Raw genomic sequence first — 18,578 nt, 5'->3', positions numbered from 1 at the left:
AGATGATTCATTGTGCCCACAGATGAGCTCACCCTGGATGGATTTGGAATAATGATTTTCTCTCTGCGAATGTTCAAAAAGTATCCAACCAGTAAAAGCAATTGCAATTGTTGCCAATGCTACGTATTTGTTGCTGCACCCTGGAAAGGGGGGGGGGGGGGATTTCTAACCCAGTATTAACTGGTTACTATGGAAATAGTTTGCTTCACTATGATTTAAAGAAGGTTTTTGCTTCTCCAGGAGCTGCAAGGCTTTCCAAGAGCCCAGGAGTGTTGGCCGTGACGTCAACGAGTGCTGACTCAACCGAGCGCGGGAGGCGGTGACTGGCAGTCGCCTCCACCCAATGGCCGAGCGGGATCCCGCGAGCCGGGCCAATGGCAGAGCGCCGGCTCGGCGCCTCCTCCCGCGCCGCCGAGTGAGGGTGTCCGCGGGAGTTCTCGCCCGTGTTCCTAGGCGACCCGCACTGGTGGAGGAGCCCCGAGGCTTGCGTGGCGGGGGTGGCTTCGGAGATCACTGTCAAAAGAAAGTGTGAGAGAGAGAGAGAGAAAAGTTTCAGGGGGCGAGAGAGGCTTTTTATTCGCGGCGCAGAGTAACTTTTCCCCCCACTGGTGATTTGCTCGGTGCAGGTTGAGAGCAGAGACAGCGACCATGTCCCGCACGGATGAGATGCACCGCATGACCGAGGGCGTCTACAAGGTGAGTGGGGGCTCCTGCCCAGCTCGTCCGCTGCCACCTCCACCGTCAAACTTCTTCCTCCTCGGCTCCAGAATCTCAACCAACCCCCCAGAATCTCAACCAACCCCCCAGAATCTCAACCAACGCCCCAGAATCTCAACCAACGCCCCAGAATCTCAACCAACCCCCCAGAATCTCAACCAACCCCCCAGAATCTCAACCAACCCCCCAGAATCTCAACCAACGCCCCAGAATCTCAACCAACGCCCCAGAATCTCAACCAACCCCCCAGAATCTCAACCAACCCCCCAGAATCTCAACCAACCCCCCAGAATCTCAACCAACCCCCCAGAATCTCAACCAACCCCCAGAATCTCAACCAACCCCCCAGAATCTCAACCAACCCCCCAGAATCTCAACCAACCCCCCAGAATCTCAACCAACCCCCCAGAATCTCAACCAACCCCCCAGAATCTCAACCAACCCCCCAGAATCTCAACCAACCCCCCAGAATCTCAACCAACCCCCCAGAATCTCAACCAACCCCCCAGAATCTCAACCAACCCCCCAGAATCTCAACCAACCCCCCAGAATCTCAACCAACCCCCCAGAATCTCAACCAACCCCCCAGAATCTCAACCAACCCCCCAGAATCTCAACCAACCCCCCAGAATTCAACCAACCCCCCAGAATCTCAACCAACCCCCCAGAATCTCAACCAACCCCCCAGAATCTCAACCAACCCCCCAGAATCTCAACCAACCCCCCAGAATCTCAACCAACCCCCCAGAATCTCAACCAACCCCCCAGAATCTCAACCAACCCCCCAGAATCTCAACCAACCCCCCAGAATCTCAACCAACCCCCCAGAATCTCAGCCAATTAATTCCCCCTCCCAGAATCTCAACCAATTAATTCCCCCTCCCAGAATCCCAACCAATTAATTCCCCCTCCCAGAATCCCAACCAATTAATTCCCCCTCCCAGAATCTCAACCAATTAATTCCCCCCCAGAATCTCAACCAATTAATTCCCCCTCCCAGAATCTCAACCAATTAATTCCCCCTCCCAGAATCTCAACCAATTAATTCCCCCTCCCAGAATCTCAACCAATTAATTCCCCCTCCCAGAATCTCAACCAATTAATTCCCCCCTCCCAGAATCTCAACCAATTAATTCCCCCCTCCCAGAATCTCAACCAATTAATTCCCCCCTCCCAGAATCTCAACCAATTAATTCCCCCCTCCCAGAATCTCAACCAATTAATTCCCCCCTCCCAGAATCTCCACCGGTTCCCCCCCCCCTCCCGAATCTCCACCGGTCCCCCCCCCTCCCGAATCTCCACCGGTCTCCCCCCCCTCCCGAATCTCCACCGGTTCCCCCTCCCCCCTCCAGAATCGCAATGTTCCCCCCTCCAGAAATTCAACCAGTTTCCCACCCCCCCCCCCCTACCTTCCAGGATTTCAACTAGTACTCCCTCTCCCAGAATCTCAACTAGTTCCCTGCCCCCAGGATCTCAACAAGTGTCCACTTAATTTGTACTGAGTTGCTGACCTGGCCATTATTCATTTGCTCTCTATTCAGAAGCAAGTTTTAAAACAGAGAATTCCTAATTGTTAAACGTTTAAAGCATGGAAGCATGTCTCAGCATGATTTTTTTTTAAGCATGCAGTTTTCTTCTTAAGCAGCTCAGAAGTGCATTTAAACTTAGTAAAAGCACAGTGCTGGAGAAAAACTCTGCAGGTCAAACAGTGTACTTTATACAGCAAAGATTTATATGAACAATATCTTGAGGAAGGTAACAAGCCCGAAACATTGGTTATGTATCTTTATCTTTGCTATATAATGCACACTGTTTGATCTGCTGAGTGAGCTTCTCCAGCATTGTGTTTTTTTACTTCAATCACGGTGTTTGCAGACCCTCGTTTTAAACTTTTTTTTGCGCTCTTTCAAAATGGTTTATTAGAGTGTTCCTGTGAATCTGACTGAATTGGAATGGAGGTACCTGGAGGGGTCTCTTAGGAGGAGGAGGGTGGTTGCAGATCTGTGCCTGGGCTCTAATTGATATAGATGGCAAACCTTGGGGAGTTTGAGCTGATCTTGGCAATAATTCATTGCCCTAATTTTTTAATGCATTGGTTAAATATTTCTTTACATCATTAGGGTTACATGTTGGAATTTCAGATAACCTGGGCATTTTGTTTTACAAAGTTAATACCCTTTTTTCTCCAGTGGCTCAGGTTGGACGTGGATCATTGCTTTCTAAAGACAGGAATAGCTTACGCATTTTTATTAGTCTTTAGCTGCTCTACAGCAAATAAAAGTTTGCGCAGAAAGGAAGGGGCTGGGGAATTCTTCTTTTGAAGTCTGTACTTGAATCTGTATGCAGTTAGTGTACTGTAAGAGTGTTGCTGCCTGCTTCCTTTTCAGGAGACTTTAGTCATTTTGAGCAAGCTGTTTTAAAATCCACAATGATGTGCCAGATCAATGTGTGCGCTCAGGTTTTTTAAAAATCTTTAGCATAGGAGTTTTTTTTTTGTTGTAATATATGTATGTTTTGGAATGTGAAACATTTGTGAATAGCATGACAACAGATTGTCTCGGTGGGGGGGGGATACTCTGTCCACCTCAATAATAAATTACTATAATTTGCAATTGGGTTTAGAATCTTTGGTTCAGATTAAAATGGACCTTGCTGGATGACACAACAGATCATCTAAGTAGTCTACTTCATTTATCAGCGGCTCAAGTTACCATATAGATCGATACAAATCACTAACAGATATAATTAATAGCAGTCAATCATTTTGTCTTGTGGGTGATCTGCAAGGGTTGTTTTAATTTGAGGGAATTGTTCAAAAATGGCATCATAATTGTTTCCTGTCCTCATCCTCCTAATCTCAATTATATACTTCTGTGTCAATTCAAAATGGATACAAGAAATCCTCAATGTTGCCCTGACTGCCTTTAGTTTAATGAAAATTGATAATCTGGTTTTATGCCTTTATCCTGCCAGATCTGCAGTGGGTGGCATCAGCAATTTCCCACTAAGGATCTTACTTAACATTTTATAAGATGTATTTCACTGATTATAGAACCTGTTTGAAGCTATTTGATTAAATTGTCATTGTAAAAAAAAAAATGGCAATACTTGTCTCTTAAGTTTTGGCTGCATAAGAAATTTGCATAATCAGATGTTTGCTGGATTAAGTTGATTCCAAGGCCATCATCTTCATAGCTGAAATCACTAACATCAGGAACTGTGGAATAAAAATATTGCTTTGATTTTTCAGACACTTCATTTTATTTTTTTGCGAAAAAGTCTGGAGCTATTATGCAGAGGGGAGGGAGCAGAAAGTGCCAACGATACTGAGGTGATGGATGAGTGAGTAATCCATGACAGTCAGAAGCAGGGGAAAAAACTAGAGAAACCAATCTAAACAGAAAACTGGAGAATTAGAGATGAGCACTTGGCTCTGACTATTGAAGCGCAACAGAACTGAAATTCACTGAGAGGAGGAGCATATTGAGTGGGTTGCTTCATTGGTTCTTAGCCAAAGTTTAGCTGGATGTCCTACACATCACAGTGGGATTGTGCAAATTACGATTTGGAATAGGGAAAGCATCCTTGGTGGCATCAGGTGGATATTCTCTAGTGCTGTAACCACATTGAGCAGACAAAGAATTGCTGAAGGAACCATGGGTAGAAATGGTCAGTCAACATTTCAAGTCAGAACTCTTTATCAAAAGGTAAAATTACATAGAAAGGGGGAAAAATGAATTTCCCAGAGGGTGGTGAATCTGTGGAATTTGCTGCTCATTGAAGCGGTTGAGGCTGAAACTTAAGAGACAAGTATTGCCATTTTTTTTTACAATGACAAGTTAATCAAATAGCTTCAAACAGGTTCTATTATCAGTGAAGTACATCATTATAAAGTGTTAAGTAAATATAATTGGATAGATTTTTACGAAGTAGGGGAATTAAGGGATATGGGGAAAAGGCAGGTAGGTGGAAATGAGCCTGTCATCAGATCAGCTATGATCTCATTGAACCGCACAGTAGGTTCATCAGGCCAGATGTCCTACTCTTGCGCCTATTTCTAATGCTCTTAAAGAAGCTGGGGGAGAGGCTCAGAGGTGATTGGGCATTTGGCACGAGAGGTGGAGAAACCATTGCGGTGGGGGGGTGGTGGGAGGTAAAGGGTGGAAGAAGGAGGGAGAAAAAAAATTGAATACAGGATTCAGTAAAGGAGAGATGGAAGGAGCATTGCTAGCTGGGGAAAGAAAATACCCCAGGGCATTATCAGGGAGACTTTAACTTTTTAGAAAGTTTTGAGAATTTAAAAATGTTATGAGCCATTAAATCCATTGGTTTTAAAGACAAAACTTTTTTCCACCCAATTCACTAATGCTTCTGGTTCTTTATTGCTTTCCAATTTGTCTTTCTATTTTATTTGGGCATAAATTCATTCTTCCAAAGTGTTACTGTTACTTTTGAGAATACGTTAATTTTAGAAGATAATTAAATTATTTTGTGAAATAGTAAACTAGACATTCACAAATCAGTATCCAACAATTTTAGCAACTTATTTCATAACACTGGAGAACAATTTTTTTCAAAAGGATTGCTTCCTGAAAAAAAATTGGGGATTTTGATCGACAACTTCAAGCTGGACACAAAGATAGTTTTAAGATTTGCTGTATCACATAGGAAGTTGAAGAAACTTTTTTTTATTGCATGTTTAATCACATAATGATCCAGACACATTGTATTAGTTCAATTGACTTAAAAATGTTTTGCCACTGATTTTCATTTGTACTCAGCATCTAATGCATCTCGTATCAGTGTCCAGCAACAGCCAGCCACTATTGATGGATTCTAGTTGTCCTGATAGCACTTTTATTTGGCCCCAAAGTCCTGGTGAAGCCTTTCACTATGTTCGTCACTGACCGCACCAAGATAAGCAGGGAAGAAGTCCAAGTGTGAATGCAGAAAATAAATTTTCCATGACATGTTGCACATCATGGTTTTCTATGCTTGCAGCTTGCTGTCAAATCAACTGGATGTAGTTTGGTGCTGTGTAGTTGCTAAGAAAATTTATAGTTTGTCTGGATCTATTCTTACTAAGCATGCCCAGGCCTAAGACCACATTTGCATATCACCTCCACTGTTCATACCCAGGCATGCTTGCACTGACCAAAACAGCTTGCTTTGTGTGCATTATATGAGTAGACTTAAAATATGGTAGGAAATCACAAAAAATAGTTTATATCTTAAAAAAAGTACATGGTAGAAAATTTTAAGGTGATTTTCGTGATCAGCAGTGTTCAGGAAGCAAAATTAATGCTGACAAGATGTATATTTCCGTGAGCTTTGAATAAATTCCTTTTTTGTGTGTATTTCAAGAATTTGCAATATTGTGACGTTTTGGGGAACTACTATTCAAGTTTTATCCGTGCTGATAAAAATGTCATATCTACATACAGCACTCTTGTACAGTATGTTATTGCTTATTCAGTGATAGAGTTTGCTAAGTTTATCACACAATAAGTAACAGTTGCCACAAGTCACACAGGTGTAACTATCCCCTTGTGATGGTCCAAAGACATCAGAAATCCAGACCAAAACTCCTTGTAAGAATAAAAGTGAAATGTTTTGGTGCTGGTAAGGGTGTGGAAAATGGTTGAAAGAAAGCTAGTTCTAGAGAGATCAATCTGAAATGAATTTTGGCTTTGTAACAAGTTGTTGTGTAAACTGAGACATTCCAGACTTTCCAAATCAGTTTTTGTAACCCAATTAAAAGCAAGGTCATAAGACCATGACAGGGCTTTGAGGTAGATGTATACTGTTTCACACTCCAATATGCAAAATGCAGTAATTATTTGGAGGGTGGGACCAAGTATAATGTTAACTGATAACATTAAATTGAGTGTAAAAGCAAATTGTGTGGAGGATGCAGCGAGTTTGCATAAAGCTAGATAGAAAAAGTGAATGAGCAAGGGTCTGACAAAGTACAATGGCGTACCTGGCAGGGTAGTGAAAATCTGCGTCAATCAACTAGCTGGAGTGCTCTCAGATATTTTCAACCTCTCATTGTGGCAGTCAGAGGTTCTCATCAACTTCAAAAGGGCATCAATCATCCCGGTAGCCAAGAAGAGTTGTGTGGGCTGCCTCAATGACTACCACCCAGTAGCACTAACTTCTATGATAAAATACTTCGAGAGACTGGTCATGGCCAGAATTAACATGTACCTAAATGAAGATCTGGACCCACTGCAATTCACCTAATGTCACAATCATTCCACAGCAGATGCAATTTTGCTGGCTCTCCACTCAGCTCTGTATCACCTCAAAAATAGCAATTCATACATATGGCTGCTCTTCATGGACTAAGCTCAGCCTTCAATACCATTATTCCCTCAGTGCTGGTCAAGAAGCTACAAACTCTAGGCCTCTGTACCCCACTCTGCAACTAGATCCTTGACTTTCTTATTGGAAGATCACAGTTGGTACAAATTGGAAACAATGTCTCCTCCTCATTGACTCTCAACACAGATGCACCCCAAGGATGCGTGCTTAGCCCACTGATCTGCTCGTTATACACTCATGACTGTGTGACCAGGCACAATTCCAGTGCCATCTACAAATTTGCCGAGACACCACAGTTGGTGGCAGAATCACAAATGGCCATGAGGAAGTGTACAGGAAGGAGATAGATCAGCTCGTTGAATGTTGTAATGACGACAACCTTACGCACAACATCAGCAAAACCAAGGAGATGATAGTGGACTTCAGGAGGAAGCCAGGGGAACGTGACCTAGACCTCATCGAGGGCTTAGTAGTGGAGAGAGTCAACAACTTCAAATTCCTAGGTATCAGTATCTCTGAGGATCTGTCCAGGAGACTCCATGTTGATGTAATCAAGAGGAAGGCTCGACAGCGGATATACTTTTTGAGGTGTCTGTTATGTCATGAAAGACTCTTGTAGACTTTTACAGGTGTACCGAGGAGAGCAGTCTGGCTGGTTGCATCACTGCCTAATACGTGACTCCAGAGGGTTGTTAACTCAGCCTGCGACATCACAGGAACCAGATTTCACTCCATTGAGGACATCTACATGAGGCGGTGTCTTAAAAAAGCAACCTCTATTCTCAAAGACCCCCCGCCACCCAGGCCATGCCCTCTTCACTCTGTTACCATCAAGGAAAAGGTACAGGAGCCTAAAGACAAGCACTCAGCGGCACAGGGACAGCTTCTTCCCCGCTGCCATCAGATTCCTGAATAATCAATGAACCAAAGACACTGCCTCACTTTTCATGCATTATTATTTTTATAGTAATGTTGTAAGATGGTTGTCATATGGATGTTTGCAGTACGATGCTGCCTCAAAACTCTGAATTTCAGGACTTGTTCATGACAACGGATCCTGATTTTGATTCTGAATGTAAGGTTATCCACTTTGGGAATAGATTGGATTATTCTTTAAAAGATTGCAGCATGCTGTTGTGCAGAGGTACTGGGAAGTGCTTGTGCATGAATCATAAAAGGTTGTTTTGCAGGTGCAACAGGTAATCAGGAAGGCAATTACGATGTTGACTTTTGCTGGAGGGATTGAATGAAAGAGCAGGCAGGTTTTGTTGCCACTCTGTGTGCAATTTGGGTCCCTTTATGAGAAAGGAGGTTCACCAGGTTGATTCTGTAGAGGAAGGGGGTTCTCCTATGAAGGGAGGTTTGTCTGGGACTCTACTCTGGAATTTAGAAGAATGAAAGGGGATCTCATAGAAACAGAAACAATTGTGAAAGTCAGATAAGACAGTTGTTTCACTGTTAGGTGAAACATCACCCTGTACAAAAACAAAGGCGAGAAATCAGACTGCTCAAACTACAGGGGAATCACGTTGCTCTCCATTGCAGGCAAAATCTTCGCTAGGATTCTACTAAATAGAATAATACCTAGTGTCGCTGAGAATATTCTCCCAGAATCACAGTGCGGCTTTCGCGCTAACAGAGGAACCACTGACATGGTCTTTGCCCTCAGACAGCTCCAAGAAAAGTGTAGAGAACAAAACAAAGGACTCTACATCACCTTTGTTGACCTCACCAAAGCCTTCGACACCGTGAGCAGGAAAGGGCTTTGGCAAATACTAGAGCGCATCGGATGTCCCCCAAAGTTCCTCAACATGATTATCCAACTGCACGAAAACCAACAAGGTCGGGTCAGATACAGCAATGAGCTCTCTGAACCCTTCTCCATTAACAATGGCGTGAAGCAAGGCTGTGTTCTCGCACCAACCCTCTTTTCAATCTTCTTCAGCATGATGCTGAACCAAGCCATGAAAGACCCCAACAATGAAGACGCTGTTTACATCCGGTACCGCACGGATGGCAGTCTCTTCAATCTGAGGCGCCTGCAAGCTCACACCAAGACACAAGAGAAACTTGTCCGTGAACTACTCTTTGCAGATGATGCCGCTTTAGTTGCCCATTCAGAGCCAGCTCTTCAGCGCTTGACGTCCTGCTTTGCGGAAACTGCCAAAATGTTTGGCCTGGAAGTCAGCCTGAAGAAAACTGAGGTCCTCCATCAGCCAGCTCCCCACCATGACTACCAGCCCCCCCACATCTCCATCGGGCACACAAAACTCAAAACGGTCAACCAGTTTACCTATCTCGGCTGCACCATTTCATCAGATGCAAGGATCGACAATGAGATAGACAACAGACTCGCCAAGGCAAATAGCGCCTTTGGAAGACTACACAAAAGAGTCTGGAAAAACAACCAACTGAAAAACCTCACAAAGATAAGCGTATACAGAGCCGTTGTCATACCCACACTCCTGTTCGGCTCCGAATCATGGGTCCTCTACCGGCACCACCTACGGCTCCTAGAACGCTTCCACCAGCGTTGTCTCCGCTCCATCCTCAACATCCATTGGAGCGCTCACACCCCTAACGTCGAGGTACTCGAGATGGCAGAGGTCGACAGCATCGAGTCCACGCTGCTGAAGATCCAGCTGCGCTGGATGGGTCACGTCTCCAGAATGGAGGACCATCGCCTTCCCAAGATCGTATTATATGGCGAGCTCTCCACTGGCCACCGTGACAGAGGTGCACCAAAGAAAAGGTACAAGGACTGCCTAAAGAAATCTCTTGGTGCCTGCCACATTGACCACCGCCAGTGGGCTGATAACGCCTCAAACCGTGCATCTTGGCGCCTCACAGTTTGGCGGGCAGCAGCCTCCTTTGAAGAAGGCCGCAGAGCCCACCTCACTGACAAAAGGCAAAGGAGGAAAAACCCAACACCCAACCCCAACCAACCAATTTTCCCTTGCAACCGCTGCAATCGTGTCTGCCTGTCCCGCATCGGACTGGTCAGCCACAAACGAGCCTGCAGCTGACGTGGACTTTTTACCCCCTCCATAAATCTTCGTCCGCGAAGCCAAGCCAAAGAAAAAGAAAAAGGTGAAGCTGGAGCTAGGGAACATAGCCTCAAGTTTCAGGGGAGTAAATTTAAGGGATAAGGAGGAACTGCTTTTCGTCGAGAGCAGTGAATCTGTGGAATTTTCTGCCTGAGAAAGCAGTCGAGGCTGCCTCATTAAATATACTTAAGACCCAATTAGATAGTTTTAGGCAGAGTAGGGGATTGAAGGATGATGGGGAAAGGCGGGGAGATGGAGCTGAGTCCATGGTCAGATCATCTTGAATGAAGGGGCAGGATCGACTGGCCGGATGGCTGTCTGCTGTTCCTATATTTTATGTTCTGTGTACTTGAGTTGGATGAAGACTGGATATTAGAAGATAAAGATTTTAGATTGATTATGAACAATTACAAAGAAAGTAGATTTGTTTTTAAATCTTGAATGTTTCCATTATCCATCCGTGAATGTGGGTTCCATGCAGCATCTGTCAAAGCACACCAGCTTCACATCTGACTGGTTTGAATTATTTCCTTAATTTAATACAATTTATTAATCGCCAGCAGAGAGATGCCAGATTGATTCTGGCCTTTAGGTGCTGATAAATTGATGTTCACTCACATTGAACACTGAATATTTTATCTCAGCAGTGTAGTGAGTCATTAACTTAGCACTTTCCTTTGTATGAACAAGGAGGTTAAGGCTCACAGTAAAATAATTGGCAAGGATTTATCATGGAACAGTCAGCTTGTGGGTGATTCATACTGGGTGACTTCAGAAACATTGCATTGTTTGTTGTAGTTACTGTGTGCTGATTACTGGTCTTTTTTACCCTCCGTCTTAAAACCCTCCCCACCCCCCACCCCCCCCCCCCCCCCCCCCACCATCAGCTGCTAACATTAAGTGAGGAATGCAAAGATTCTACATTGAAATACATCTTGCTAACCTATCACCCTTAACCATAAGCAAATCCGAAGTAAAGATGTCACTAAATCTCATTTCACTACAAGGGGCAGGCAAGTAAAGGTATTGCCTTTTCTTTGCATTTTCCTTGCCAGAAAATCACTCAGAGGATCTGCAGTGGTTTAAGGATGTGGCTCACTACTTCCTACAGGACGGCAAAGGCTGGCCTTGTTAACAGTGTCATGGGCCTGAAATGTACGCATACATGGAACAGACCCTTCTGTCCATCATGTCCTGCCGATGATGGGGCCAATTTGCCTGCTGATTTGCCTCCCTTTTTCCCCACATGCTCGTATGTCTGGCAATGCATTGTATGTGTGTGATCAATCTACGCCTCCCATAATTTTACATACATTTATTAGGTTACCCCTTTGCATTTGGATACAAAGAAAACAATCTCTCCTTGTAGCTAACACATTCCAAACCAAACAACATCTTGGTGATTTTCTTCTGCACCCACTTCAAAGCCTTCACTTAACTTCAGTACAGCAACTAGAATTGCACACTATACTCCAAAAATGGCCTAACCAACATATTGTACAGCTGTGGCATGACCTACCGAATCTGTATTCATTGCCATGATTGATGAAGGCAAGCATGCTATGTGGTTTCTTTGGATCCATATACTACTCAGTGACTAGTGGGTTCTGCAGGGATATATTCTGGGAAACCTGCTCTCTGTGATCTGTCTATTTCTCTCTCTCTCTCTCGCTCTCTTCCCCCCCCCCCCCCCCCGGATGAAGTGGAGGAAGAATGGGTTAGTAAATTTGCAGATGATGTGAAGGTTGGAAGAGTTGTGGATGGAGCTGAAGGATGCTGGTTGTCAAAGGTTACTAGATGATATAGACAGGATGCATAAAAATGGCAGATGGATTTTGAGCTGGATAAGTGTGAGGTCATGCATTTTGGAAGGATAAACCAAAAGGATGAGTACAGAGTTAATGATCAGTTAATTAAGAGTGTGGAAGAACAGAAGGACCTGGGGGGTCCACATCCATCCATCCATCCGGGTTGCTGCACAGGTTGATAGGATAGTTAAGCAGGCTTATGGGATGTTGGTCTTTATTAATAGGGAGAATAAGTTCAAGAGTCAAGAGGTCATATTGAAACTCTAAAATCTCTGGTGAGACCACACTTTCAGTATTGTGTTCAGTTCTGGTCACCTCATTATAGGGAGGAGGTGGAAGGTTCAGAGGAGATTTTCCAGACTGTTGCCAGGATTGGAAAATAAGGGATAGGGGAGACATCAGGAGTAAGTTTTTATTTAAAACAGAGAGTTATGGGTGCCTGGAATGCCTTTCTTGGCAGGGATGGTGGTGGAGGCTGAATCATTAGGGGGCATTTAAGAGACTCTTGGACAGGCAAATGGATGGACGAAAAATAGAGACTTACGAGGTCAGGAGAGTTTAGTACATTTGTTTTAAGGAATATATGGTTCAGCACAATATTCGAAGGCTGAAGGGCCTATACTGTGCTGTAGTGTTCTATATTTTATATACTTGTATTGCCACTTTCAAGAAGTTATAGACATGATCTCTCCATATGTCAGTGCTCCCAATGGTCCTGCCATTTACAATATACTTTTACATTTCCCTTCCCAAATTCATCACCTCATTTATGTCTTGATTAAACTCCATCTACTATTTCTCTGACCATATTTACAACATTTAATATGCCTTGCCACAACATTGCAGACCCACTCTTTTCTTGGTTCTAAAGATACATCTGACAGAATACACTGAGCCATCTGATTGGACGATTTGCTAATGAGCCAGTTTAATTATGATTAATTTTTCGGATGTTTTTAACAATCAAAAATAAGTTATAATAATAACATTGTGGCTGCATGAATTGTAACGCAGTATAGTGGAGCTCTAAAATGAGCTAAATCTTGGCCGCTTTGATTTGCAAGTGCTTTTGCTTCTTTGAAGCTGTAAGAAGCTTTTGGATTTTTCAGTGGATTAATAGGACAATTTTAGCTGAGTTGTGATATCTTATGTCAGCATCACAATTTGTAAACTGCTGCTTGGAATTTTTGTGCAGCCCAGATGTTACAATCTTGCCATTGGATGGATAATTCAGGGGTATATCATGGTCTAGCCTGCAGCAGACGTGGACATACCCCTCCATAAATCTTCGTCCGCGAACCCAAGCCAAAGAGAAGAAAGATATCACGGTCTTCTGCAGCTTAGTAGTTTCATCGAACAGCCACTTTGGGTAGTCTTCATCTCCTTGGTTCTTTCTAATGCTCTGTACATCACTGACAAAACCTAATTCTTTTATAGGCTATTTCATTGGTGGGAAACCCTCACCTCAATCATTAAACTACATACAACCACCTCAGATGTATATCCCTTGTAGTTGGATATGTACACAGGACCTACTCTTTCTTCTTCTTCTTTGGCTTGGCTTCGCGGATGAAGATTTATGGAGAGGTAATGTCCACGTCAGCTGCAGGCTCGTTGGTGGCTGACAAATCCGATGCAGGACAGGCAGACACGGTTGCAGTGGTTGCAAGGGAAAATGGTGGGTTGGGTTTTGGGTTTTTCCTCCTTTGTCTTTTGTCAGTGAGGTGGGGTCTGCGGTCTTCTTCCAAGGAGGTTGCTGGCCGCCGAACTGTGAGGCGCCAAGATGCACGGTTTGAGGCGAGATCAGCCCACTGGCGGTGGTCAGTGTGGCAGGCACCAAGAGATTTCTTTAGGCAGTCCTTGTACCTCTTCTTTGGTGCACCTCTGTCTCGGTGGCCAGTGGAGAGCTCGCCATAGAACACGATCTTGGGAAGGCGATGGTTCTCCATTCTGGAGACGTGACCTACCCAGTGCAGTTGGATCTTCAGCAGCGTGGATTCGATGCTGTCGGCGTCTGCCATCTCGAGTACTTCGATGTTGGTGATGAAGTCACTCCGATGAATGTTGAGGACCTACTAATTCTATAATAAATAAAACAAAAATTAAATTTAAATTTAAAATTGAGCCATCTGAATTTGGGATGCCCTTCCTCCTTTTTTGTACAGTTGTTAGTAAGTTACCACCCCAGGGAGTAGACTTGCGATATCTCGATCATTAATTCCCTCATGACTCTGTACATTCATAATGTCCTTGGAATTAACAGTCAGCCGATCAGAATTTACTGTCATGAACAAGTCATGAAATTTGGTGTTTTGCAGCAGCGTCTTAGTGCAAACGTTTGTAAAATAACCCTCTCACTACATGATTATTAATGTCTATATCTATATTGCTGAATTCTGGTTCCCCACAGAAACATTGCCATATTACAGAGATTTTGCTGGTGTATGTTTGTTTGTTAGCTGGTGAGGGACTTTTTTTTTCACGTATTTCCTTTACTGCAATTTATAGTATCCTTGCAATAATCAGTTCCATGTTTAGAGTAAACAAAGTATGGAAGTATTTAACTCCTTTAATATGTTCATGTTTCGATTTAAGCATTTCACTTAACACTACAAAGTAAACATGATGGAAATTTGGTGATGAAGAGAATAATGTGCCTTTTATATGCAGATCAACACCTTGGATATGAATATTTATCTCTTTTTATGCCTTCAACAAGAGTATCTTTTTGAACTGGTCCTGCAAGGTGAAGCTAACCTGTGTGCATATTTTTTCATAGCCACATCGTTAATGAACTGATGGCTGCTTTTGATCAATATGAGATGGTATAACTCATATTTAATTAAGAGTAATTATGAAGGTGAAAAGTTAAAATAATCACTGAATTGGTTTAAAATTGAGAACTCTAACTTCGACAGATTATTTAGTCAATACAATCTGGTTTGTCGTTGTACAGTTCTGAGGTTGATTGTAACAGTATAAGATGTTCAGTAGACATAGAAAGTGTGGCATTATCAATGGCTAATCAGAATTTGACCGGCATAAGATTGGCTTTTCTGTTGAATTTTAGAATTTGCATATTGAATCTTCTCCAAAGTTGGAGCTAACCTGCCGAGTAACGTTGTAAAATCTTTATCAAAGCTGCCAAATGTAATGAATGCTTGGATGTATATGATGAATTTAATTGAAGAATAGTTGGGAATAACATACTCAGTTTCAATGTGTAAATATCAACCTGTTGCATCGAACTGAACACAGTGGTCCAAAAATTCGGATTCCAGAAATCCAGACCACCCAAAAAATTGGACTTTTTGAAAATTCTCCAACTTTTTAAATGTACCACAGATTTGCACTGACAGTGCCCTTTGTAATGTTTGGGACAAAGACATTGATTCTTTTTCCTTTATTTGCCCCTGTGCTCCACAGTTTTAAATTTGTCATCAAACAATTCATATGGAATTTAAATGTACCAGTTTTCTTTAAAACTGCTCACTGTGATAAATGAAGCATGCTGTATTTACTAATGAATAAACTATCAAAAATTTATCTGCTCATCTCTTCTTTATTCCTCCTTAAATTTGAATATTAAAATTACTGCCCAAAAATCCAGAAAATCCGAAAATCTGGACCAACCCAATCCCCAAGATTCACTACATTTCGTGTTTAATATTTGCAACAGAGGACAAATTTCTACCTCTAGACCAAGTGTAATTTCAGAAAGTCAGGTTGATTTTTATATCCTAGAAATAAAATATTGTGATTATAAATATTGTCTAACATGAAAATGATTGAGTATGCAGTGCACTCATAATGGAAACAAATTCTGACATTTTTTTCACAGACCATTATGGACCAGTTTAATCCAAGCCTAAGAAACTTTATTGCTATGGGGAAGTCCTATGAAAAGGCGCTTTCTAGTAAGTTATTTGGTCCCTTGTTTTGCAACTTGACTTTGTTTTTAATGTCTTTTTATATGATTGTGTTTGTGTTTTGTCCTTGTGTTGATTTTTTTGTTCTTGTGCAAGTACGTTTGCTCATCTCCATGCATTCTCCTTCAGCTAGATGGGTGACAGGTCACTGGTTCCTCCTTTGGAAGCCAGCATTGTCTTCCACTGAGCCATTAACCATGGGGGGGGGGGGGGGTTGCGGGGAGGGGAGACAGAATAGTCCATTTTTTTTGTTCTTTTTGTAATGTCTTCCACAATCTATCACTTTCAATGGTCTTACTAAGAGTTGAGACTTAGCACACCACGCGGTGGAAAATTTGAATAGTGGGCTCCACTGCTCGGTTTTTAACTGTAAGCACAGTCTGTTGCTCAACCACGTTATGGGGGATGCTCGCACTGAAATCCTGTTTAAAGTTGGAGCTAACCTGCCGACTAACATTGCAAAATAAAAGAAAGTTGCATGAAAAGTATAGCCATGCTGGAGAGGCAGGAAGGTTATTTAGTGATGTGGAGTCAGTTTTCTCCTGGAATGCAATTTTGATGTGCTTGTGAAATAGCTTAAGCAGTATCTGAAAGCTGAAGAAACCGTTTTCCATTCATTTCATTGAATATAGAGCTTCTGAGCCTATATTCTGGATGATTTGAGGGCAGGCTTGTAGCTGTGCAGGATGTGAGAAGCCTATGTAATGGTGGGATTGGGGTTAGGAGGCAGCATGTTATTCCATTTAGATTTTTGGTTTTTCACATTTAGATTTAAATGGGCAATAAGTATAAACATTTGCAGATAGCATTAAGTGGAATGTTTCCCCCCCCCCCCCCCCAGAAGTTTTTCAATTGAGTTTTGCTACTTTGTGAGTCAAGGTTTTTAATGTTCATTCTAACAATCAATGGTTAAGTGTTTGTGAATTTGTTCACGTGTCAATGTTTCACTGAAAAGTCTCTTTTTAAAATTTGTCTTCCTGAAAGATCAGATGAAAAGTCGACCAGAGAGATGAGGAAAAATAAGTGAGAAAGGGGAATTGGGCAATCAGATCATGAGTTAGCTATAAATAAGCTATTTACCAACTAAATTTTCAATTTAAATCAAAATTATTCAAATGTTTGAATTGGAGAAATTTTTTTATTACTTCTTATTTGGAGAAAATGCTATCAAAATCAGTGAACCGGTGCGGACCCGAAAGGCCAACGTGGCCTGTTTCCACTCCGTAAATGGTGATATGGTTAAGAGTTTGAAGAGCTAAACAATTGCTTATTTTCAGTAGAAATTCTGCAGTGGATCTAACATTGAGCCAAACAACTTTTTAAATTGCAAGTTACATAAAACCGAATTGTGCAGTTCATTGGTTCATTGGGCTTGGGCCGTGTCTTTTGAAGAAGACATCCAATTCTTCTGCTCTCCTGCCCCCTTTGAAAGTTGTGAATGAAATAGTTTCTGTCACTGTTTCAGGCAGTGCAGTTTGGCTCTCCCCCTTCGCTGGTTACGACTTAAACACACCTTTTCATCTTGTCAAGTCAACTTTATTTATCGTTCATACCATGTTCGCACGGTAGAACGAGATAGCGTTTCTCCAGGACCATGGTGCATATTTACATAGATATAAGTTAGGAAAGCAGTTAATACATTAAGGTATTAAGATGTATTCACTGAAAATTCCCGGCACACTGTCCACAGTGTTCCATTCTGGCAGATGGCATGAGACCACAGGTCCCATTGAATGGTAAATAAGACTTGATGGACTAAATGTCCTATTCCTCATGATACAAAATTTCCTTTTGAACTTCCTTAGGTCATGATGTTTCTTCTGAAGACTTTGATACCCAGTAGGTCACAGTAGAAAAGTTTGTTATTTGTTTTCCAATTTCTGTTTTCCCAGAACCAAAAATCCCATGTGTTCTTAGCTGCTTTGATTCCTGCCATCTTTAAAGACCCATGTACATTAACTACTGATGTCTGTTGCTGAACCCCTTTTTACATCTGCTGTTTAGTTTATATTGCCTTCCCGCCCTAAATTATGATACTCCACGTGATGTGTGATTTTCTGTAGTAAAGGCAATGTCAGTAACTGCACTGGAATGAACACAATTATTGAATTGTGGAAGTAGTAAACTGTATTCTGTAAAATACCTGATGACTTTGTCACAAAATAACCCTATTTTTAATGTTTGACTTTTTAAAATTGAACTTTCTCAAGATTTCATAATGCCTTTACAATGCTCAATGGAGAGTGGCCATTAAGTAAATTCTAATGAATTGTGGAAAGGAATGCAGTTTTACATTTTAGTCAATCTTGGTTCAAGCAGATATGTGGCAAAACACTAGCGTGAAGACGAGTCGTGAACTCTGATATACCCTACCTGAGAGTGAAAATAAATTCCATTGTACTTTTTTGAAAGGGATTTGTGCAGGGAGGTGTGAAGGGAAAAATATTGTAAGGATGTGGGGTGGGTGGGCTGGTGGGAATAGTTTGGAAATTTTAGGTCACACTTTCAGGGCTAGGATCTTCAATCCTGTGATTGAAGAATATGTTTCCAAGAACTAAATTGCAAATATTAAACATGCAGGCAACTAATTTCATCAATCAGAATTCCTGATACTTTGTTGAATTTGGAATCACTAAAAAAGGGAGATAACAAGCTTAATGTTGGCTCAGAAAGAAATATTAAACATTGGAGCTTTACATCAGTGAAATACTATAATATTATTTCACATTCCAATGAAAGCAACATATCTG

The 18,578-nt window shown here is 42.2% G+C and overlaps 1 protein-coding gene across 5 annotated transcripts in view; it reads left to right on the top strand.

The window, feature by feature from the left end:
* The first annotated feature begins 385 nt into the window (after positions 1-385).
* The window catches only part of LOC138759472 (BAR/IMD domain-containing adapter protein 2-like), a 90,158-nt gene continuing 71,965 nt past the window's right edge, over positions 386-18,578 (top strand). For 2 of the 5 annotated variants that reach the window (XM_069929951.1, XM_069929949.1), the window contains exons 1-2: positions 387-696; positions 15,741-15,816. In XM_069929951.1, the coding sequence (XP_069786052.1) occupies positions 649-696; positions 15,741-15,816 (124 nt within the window). In that variant the 5' untranslated portion in view covers positions 387-648. Of the gene's footprint in view, positions 697-15,740; positions 15,817-18,578 lie in introns of all 5 variants that reach the window. The other 3 variants (XM_069929952.1, XM_069929950.1, XM_069929953.1) reach the window with 2 other exon arrangements.

This window comes from Narcine bancroftii, chromosome 3 (genome assembly GCF_036971445.1).
Source record: "Narcine bancroftii isolate sNarBan1 chromosome 3, sNarBan1.hap1, whole genome shotgun sequence".
Classification (NCBI taxonomy): Eukaryota; Metazoa; Chordata; class Chondrichthyes; order Torpediniformes; family Narcinidae; genus Narcine; species Narcine bancroftii.
This window is presented reverse-complemented; position numbering and strand designations above follow the sequence as displayed.